The 8,162-nt window shown below is 43.0% G+C and overlaps 1 protein-coding gene across 1 annotated transcript in view; it reads right to left on the bottom strand.

Moving 5' to 3' along the window:
* Positions 1–364: 364 nt before the first annotated feature.
* The window catches only part of itga8 (integrin, alpha 8), a 34,690-nt gene continuing 26,892 nt past the window's right edge, over positions 365–8,162 (bottom strand). The window contains exons 22-30 of the mRNA XM_068570261.1: positions 6,923–7,002; positions 6,356–6,436; positions 5,260–5,365; positions 3,858–4,016; positions 2,622–2,738; positions 2,413–2,526; positions 2,002–2,103; positions 1,787–1,909; positions 365–1,706 (exon numbers count right to left, since the gene is read on the bottom strand). Coding sequence (XP_068426362.1) covers positions 1,617–1,706; positions 1,787–1,909; positions 2,002–2,103; positions 2,413–2,526; positions 2,622–2,738; positions 3,858–4,016; positions 5,260–5,365; positions 6,356–6,436; positions 6,923–7,002 — 972 coding nt within the window. The 3' untranslated portion in view covers positions 365–1,616. The remainder of the gene's footprint in view (positions 1,707–1,786; positions 1,910–2,001; positions 2,104–2,412; positions 2,527–2,621; positions 2,739–3,857; positions 4,017–5,259; positions 5,366–6,355; positions 6,437–6,922; positions 7,003–8,162) is intronic.

Below are 8,162 nucleotides of genomic sequence, written 5' to 3' on the forward strand. Positions count from 1 at the left end.
GGGGGCGCAGAAGTGCTTCCTCTGAAGTGCAGGCGTCACAATTGAACCTAAGTCGTTATTAGATCTGACTTACGAGACGTGAAAAGTGGTGGCTTCAGATACCTTTACAACTACATTTGATCACGTCTTTTTCAATGCGTGTTTGATCGATCGAAATTCAATTAAATAAGTTTTTAACAATGTTGTTCTTCGTGCTGTTTTTCTGTACTCTTTTCTCAACAAAATGCATTGATGATTTCATCTCTAACATCATGGTGGACAGGAAGACATCGTACAGTTCAGTTTCCTAATATGAAGCAAAGGATGAGACTGAATAATCAAACAACACTTTAATCTGATAAAACGTCAGTCTAGATATAAAAAAATGTGACTAAAACATGACATATTATTATTCCAGGGTGCTGTTGATGCCCCGACTGCTTTGTAACGCCTGCCCGTGCACGACACATGAATAACAATGGACAATATTAAACACTGTTAAAAGCCATAACGTACGTGCAGTGATGCACACAGACCGTCTACAGTGCATTTTTGATCCTATTTTTGTTTATTCCTACAGCTAGTTTTTAAAGTCTTATCAACTGTCACGGTCCAAAAAAATAAAAAATCCAAAATAACAGACACAAGCCAACCTTGAAGTAGCAGGGCGGGGTTCGGCTGTTATGGTTTGTTATCTTGAAAATAAACGATTTGAAGTCATGCTGTTGAGACAATAATAAGTTAGTTATTTGTCCATTCACTTGTCATAACTAGTGTGGTGAGGCGTTTCTATAAACCAGTCCTAATTGCTTTTAATAATCCTTTTGTTGCTCAGCAATAATAATAATCTAAAATACCAATTCATTTATAAACAATGGAAACATTAAGCTCTAATAAAATAATGCCAGTGTAAACAAGCTTCAGTATTACGCAACGCTGAAATATTGCACATACATTTATAAATATAGACATCAACTTTGTGCCTTTGTGTTTATGCATGTGGCTGCATCTGTGCACGTGTGTGTGTGAGCGTGTGTGTGTGTGTAATACATCTGTACACAGACCAGTTAGTAGAAACCTACTGTCGGATAAATTAAATCAGGTGGGAAAATAATGAAAAGATAAAACAAAAGGCACCTATTAAACACACATATATGAACAGTTCCTGCACGCACACGCACACGCACACACACACACACACACACACACACACACACACACACACACACACACACTCACTCACACACACAAAAGCACTTGTGCATAGATCTCAAGTATCTTTGTGCTCCACTTACACAGACACAATTTAAAGCAATTGTCTTCACAACAAAGTCCATTCTGTCCTAAATTTCAATGCTTCATCACAACGGATAAACGATGAACGTGTCTGTGTGAATGAGCCTGTTAAGTGTGTTTTAGTCCCACTTAGGCTGGTTTTGAACCTCGTTCTTTGGTCCCGGTCTGTGCGGCGCTGAAGTCTTCAGTCTGTCCGTTTCATTACCGTAAAGGTAGAAGACTTCCAGCCAAGGAATGTAGGGTCCGACTAATACAGATCTCAGATCTGATTTAAGTTACTCAGGAGGGTCACGTCCCTCTCAAAACCCCCGTCCTCCACTCTGGAGCTGTCGCGTATCATCCTAGGCGTCCCCTGTTTGATCAGACGTCAGCTGCTCCTGGTCGGAGACGTTATCGTCGGCCGGTGGCCGCGCCCGGTCAAAGAAACCACACTGAGGGAGAAACATTAGCCCGTTAGTGTAATGTTGGACAAACAAACCACCTCGAGCAATGCAGGAGGACGTGCATGTACCTTCCACATGGCTAATGTTAGCATGGCCAGCACCAGCAGCCCCAGCAGTATGGCCAGGATGATGACCCAGAGTGGAACAGCGAACGACACATCTGGAGTACCCCACAGCACCAGGGTCCCCATCTACAGGACACAGATAGACACGGTTAGGTGTTTGTAACTCGCCCCTTTCCTTCTCTAACTCACACCCTTGTTTTTCTGTGCCGGCATCTTACCGAGGTGGAGTGTTGAGGCAGGGTGGAGGGCTGGATGCGGTAAGGCAGGGCTGTGACCACGAAGGAAACGGAAGAGTTGAGGATGTAGGGGTCGTTACGCCGCTGGAAGACAAATATTACATCGTTATTTGAAGGTGCAATTTGAGCGAACGCATATTTTAAATATTCGGCGTTCAGTTTGGAATCTGAGCTTGTCCCGAGATGTCTCTTCGGTACTTAATCCAATGATAATTTAAACATCTAAAATGTACACTTTCATGGCAACAGGTACGACTGAAGCTCATGTGATGTAATCAAAATTGCTCCAGAACTGCTACTAAATGGACCCCATTGTGAAATGAAAAATGTTTTAAAAAAGGGTAAAGCATCAAACAAATGGTCAACAGAACTGTTCCAGATGAAGACACGGACCTGCAGGAAAGTGTGCGCCCAGAGTCTCGAGCGGATCTTCACCACGGCGCTCTGACCGCGATCCAACCGGCCGACGATACATAAAATCTTCAGACAGGAGATGTTGGTGCAATTCTGTGGAGAAAGCAAAGACACGTTAAACACCTGTGAATCACGAATGCGCAGTTGGTTTAGTTTCTTGAGCGAGTGTAAATGTGCGCGAGGCTCACCAAAGTTTTACCGCTATAGCTTTCAGCAGCAGAGGTGGAGCGTTTGTGGCGATGAGACGAAGCGCTGGTGTTCCTCAAGAAGCCCAACAGTTCAGGTGTGTCCTGGAGAGAGGAAATCTGAGAAAGAACACCAGAGTAGTCAAACGTTGACTATTTTATTTTTTGCCTTTCAGCAACTCAGCTGGCAATGATTCACACAAATGAGACATGATGAAGCAAAACACAAAGAACATAAATGCGTAATTGCTTCCCTGCCAACAAGCCTTTCTTATTTTTTTTTTCTCCAAGCAAACCTTCTATAGCATGTGTTCAGGCTTTTTATGGGACATTTATTCATTAAACTGCACAGATTATAACATATTGGTGGTTTAATGTGGTCTGCGTTGCACATGGGCTCTGATGCAGGCCAGACAGCCGGCGAGGAGGGGATGGATGACCTGAGCACAAAGAATGCGTGTAAAATAATAATTTAAAGATGTTTTAAGAGAAGTAATAACATACCATTAAATCACCAGTTGTGGAAACACGTGTGACATGTGATCTGATTGAAAGGTGTTAAAAGGACGGTCGTGATGTTTTTCCTCACACAGCTGACAGCGAAATTGTTTCATTTCAGACCCGACATGAGAGAAAGTACTGAGACGGTTCAGCAACTATCAAAATAGTGATCAATACATTTTCCAAAAGCCGACTGATTGATTCATTGATCATCACTTTTGTAGAGGCAGCGATTCATTGGAAGCAGCACGCATGTACACTTTTGAAATAACACTCAGAGTCAATCAGTCTCGTAAACATCGGTGTCGACTGTGATGGGAAGATGATGGGAAATTGGAAATGACCAAATCAGGAAGAAAACATGGGAAGTAAAAAAAAGACAATCTCACCTTTAACCACTCTGTGAATACAGCTCATTCAGTTTTCATGTATGATTACAGCTTGTAGCGCTTTCTGACACAATTATAGGCTTTTTATTTTTTTTAAATCACCGCATGTTTTCTTTTTGAATGACTCGACGGATGATATCATAGATATTGGAAAGCATTTCATCTCTAATTTCTGCTAATAAACATAATACTCCATCCCTCATCGCTTTGAGCCAACTGGCAGAGACCATGGAAAGCAGCCAAACACCGGGTACAATGAAGTTTGAAATGCGATATGTCCATAATGATATATTTGAGTTTTTGGAAAAAAGTGTCTGCATGCAGAAAGCGTATACATGTTGGTGTTTACCTGGAGACCAAGTGGGTTGAGGCTGGTGTTCGTCCGGCAGCTAATTGGTCCGTCAGTTTGAATCTCCATGGCATACAGCAGGTTCTCGTCACGGAAACGGGAAGGCCAGCCGACCTGGAGCTCAGCATCCCGAATACTGCTGGGACCAAAGTTATGGAGCTGGAGACGGAGAGAGGGGAAAAGAAAAACAACATAACGTCAGAAATGTGCTCTCTTCTGTCTTATTAATAGGTATCAAGTGACTTTGGCTATAATTAGGTTATCATAACTGTGAGATGATGACACGGGCCACCTGTGTTTTAGTAAAGATAATAGTAACGCAGATGTTGGTCCCTGCGGGTCACCTGGCTCATCATTCCACATCAAAATTAAGATGAATGAATTATGAACTGAAATGAACCATCAATATTATAAAATCCTCATGTTTTACCCCAATTTATATTCCCTCCCTCTCTCGCTCTCCACACACACACGCGTGCACACACACACGCACACACGCGCACACAGTCATTAACACTGAAGCAAGTCATGCAAACAGGACATGATCCTGGTGCTGCGGGGCAGGAATTCTGCAAGAAAAAAGAAAGAAAAAAAAAAAAAAAAGAACTCTGTCCTCTTTAACTACGAGCAGCTGCCTACTGGGAAAAGTACCACAAATGAAAATCATTATCAGCTGCAGGACAGGCCAGACACGACTGCACTCCGATTCAATGAAGCGGCCGTCCCTTTAAAACAAAAAGAAATCACATGTATGGTGCACAGACACACACATGCACACACCCCTATTGTAAACTGTCGCCAGTCTGTCTGCCATCCCCCCTCCGTCTATCTGTTTGTCTGTACCTCTGTACCTCTGTTTGACCTGGTTTTTCCGCTTAGTGATGATTACTCATTACATTGTGTCCCGTCAAAGGACAATTTTCTTTTCCTACCATACTTCCTCCTCCTCCTCCTCCTCCTTCTTCTTCTTCTTCTTCTTCTTCTCACTGCTTTCTCCCCTTCAGTTTTTCCCACCTCACAGCAGTAATTAACTCCGGAGCTGAAGACCTTTGATCAGCCAGAGCCCAATTCTTTATAGAGCTACTGGTTTTACTCTGTGTGTGTGTGTGTGTGTGTGTGTGTTGCGCGCGTGTGAGTGTGTGTGTTGCTTGTCTACTTCCCCGTAGAGAGCCTTCCTCTCGTTGTAGCCTAATTTGCTACTTCACACACCTATTTTTCTGTTCTTTTCATCTCAACAGTCTGCGCCAGTAACCTGCTTTGTGACCAGCAACAACAAAACCAAAACGACCCAGAATTCTATTTCTTCATCTCGTCATCTCTGAAAAAAAAAACACCTCTACCTTTCCTCTTCACATGAACACCAGCAGTCCTGCTGTGCTTTGATGTGAGGACGTGCATTTACCTCATAGATGTGTGTTACTTGCGGCCCCACGTCGTCCTCTTTCACAGGCTTCTCTTTGGGCTCCCAGCGTGGGAATGGCAGCACCACCTGAGAGGGATGAGACACCCTGAAGGAAAAAGAAACAGACGAGTGACAATGATGCATACACACACACACTGATCAGCTAAACAAGATACTTACAAACCATATGAATGCGGTATTGGTCGCTGTCAACAGAGTATTTTCTTTCTGAGGTTTTTTCCTGGTTGTCCCATGGAGGTTGTATCTTTTCACCATGGCTCAGCAATGAAGCACACGGCGCAAAAGCACAATAACTTTGGAGCATACTTCTTTGGTTTGGTAACTCAGACGACTGAGGTCTTTTATTAGATTCAGTTGTTTTGCATGAGACGTAAACAGACTGGAATTTTGCCACTTTTTTTTTACAGTGCGTTTGCACTCGATGGGTCATGTCTAGTTCGTGGAAGACAGATGACTGCAGAGACCAATTACTATGTCAAAAGAGTAGGAGATAGACCTTTAACAGCTACTGTAACTTTATAATTGAGGTCGCAGTCAGCATTCTATTGGACTACATTATGGAGTGTTTCCCATTTTTTGTCCTTGACATTTTCTTATTCAATTCAAAAAGGCTTCATGGGCACAGCGGAGGCAGGACACTTTCACAACACAAACACAGGAACTCGTATGTCCTCGCATCTCAACCCAGGTCCTCCACTGTTTGTATGTGCAGCTGACCACACCCAAACAAAGCCATGGAAGTCTCCAGGCTTTGAAGTGTGTGTTTGTGTGTGTATCAGTGGGCATATGGGCATCCATGAACATGTCAAAGGCTCACGAGCATCTCATGTGCGTTTGATTAGTTCAACTGTATTTCTAGAAATGTGTTTTCATGCTGTTGTCCATCTGTATATAAACATGCTCTGCAAATACCAAACATTATAAAAAAGGGGCAGTAATATCCTTCAGACACCAGAAAGTTTAGACTGAAACCAGATCAAGTGTATCTTTGTGGAACAGACGCGGCAACAAAGAAGGTTGTCGCGATGTTTCCGAGAAGACGGCACGCTCTCGCATGCAAAGGTGCTTGACTCACCCGCGTAAATCAAGTTGAGCTTTGGCAATGATGGACAGATTCAAACTGACCGGGTTGCTGTCGGAGTTATCTTTGTTGGAGCTGTGGAGAGATTCACAAGGAGTTTAAATGAAATCAAAAACCAAAAACACACATCACGCTGACTAATGCCCCACATTCTGTGTCAATTTGCATTTCACAGAAGGATATACTACAAAATATACCGAAGCAAAAGTTCATATTCAAGCTGTATTTTCATGTTCAGCTGACTCCAAGAAAATTTTCCCTGGTTGTGGGTTTGGCTAACATTTAACCGTCTGTGTCTAGTGATGTGACGTCTTGAAATGAATTCACTGAAGCAAACAGTGGGCATGTTGTGTAGCGCTTGTCTTCTATCGAGCCTTCCTCTGGGCCATCTGTCTTCTTCTGTCTCTGCGGTTAGTTTCATCAAACCACAGCGACGGGATCAGGACAGACACAGAACTTATTTACAAGGCTGGGAAGACAAACAGCTCTCTGTGTGTGTGTGTGTGTGTGTGTGTGTGTGTGATGTTGGGCGGTATGCGTGAGAGTCGGTGGGCGTGTCACCTGTGGATCTGGAGCTCAAAGCTGATCTTTGGTCCCGCATCTTCCAGCCTTTGGACCGAAAACCTCAAACCAACAGAGAGCTGGGCGAGAAAAAAAACAGAGAATGTATGAAAAACAAGTGACAGGAGAAAGAGAAGTTGTAGAGAAACGACTAAGAGGAATGAAAATTAGAAATAAGATAGATTTGAACATCAAAAGGCAAAAAAAAAAAAAAGACTTATAATAGCCGGTCAAGTCCCTGTTAACTACAACCCCCTCTGTTGTTACATTGGGTCAGTGCGTGTGTGTGTTTGTGTGTGTGTGTGTGTGCGTGTGTGTGTAGACAGCAGAATCATTCGAAAATCTGAGACAATCCAGACTACACACTTTGTATCTCCATTTAAGTTTCTTGTCTCTACACAGTTTAAGTCCTGTCCTCCAGGCTAACTCAAAACACGTGAAGGACGAAGTTCATCATCGTCTGTAAAACGAGATCTGCGTGTGTGTGTGTGTGTGTGTGTGTGTGTGTACGTGCTTGTTGCCGTGTGACAGTGTGGACGCACACACGCACGTGTGTGTGTGTGTGTGAGCTATACTGACGACAAGTCAAACACATGGTCCAGAGATGGAAGTGACAACATGCAGACTCGCACTACCACTTCAGGAGGCAGGCCTCTCTGTGTGTCTGTGTGTGTCTGTGTGTGTGGTGGGCAACAAAGTCAGGCAGGAAAGATCTAAAGAGACACCAAATGAGTATGAGTCGTTTAGACAGAAGACGTCACGATCAGCTGTGATGATACTGCAGGAGGAAAACAGTCTGGAGAGGTCAACTGAGTCTCCTAAAGTCGGTCTTTCAGGCATCACACCCCAGGTTAAAGGTGGCTGTTAGAAGTGTGTCGTTTCATCCTTTAGAAGTCCACTAGCTGAGGTCAGCTTGAATTCATGTTGGTTACAATGGATTGTACAATTTTTTTGTAACAATCCTGAGAGAAGTGGTTTATGCTGCAGCAGAAGCTTAACAAACGTCTCAGGGCTTCATGACGCTTAATAAATAAACATATTATGTTCTACTTTTTGACTTACATGGATAAATGTGTGGTTTAGAGGGGCGGCATTGCTCTTTTTATTGATACAGATTTCTATTAGCTCTGCATATAACTGCACATCACATGATTAAGAAAACATTTACATAACATTTTTTGTAGTTTTCAATTATTATGATAACAATGATATTACTCAAATTCAATTTTGTCAAACGGCA

This window comes from Clinocottus analis, unplaced genomic scaffold (genome assembly GCF_023055335.1).
Source record: "Clinocottus analis isolate CAN_PGR_092001 unplaced genomic scaffold, fCliAna1.0.p SCAF_9, whole genome shotgun sequence".
Classification (NCBI taxonomy): domain Eukaryota; kingdom Metazoa; phylum Chordata; class Actinopteri; order Perciformes; family Cottidae; genus Clinocottus; species Clinocottus analis.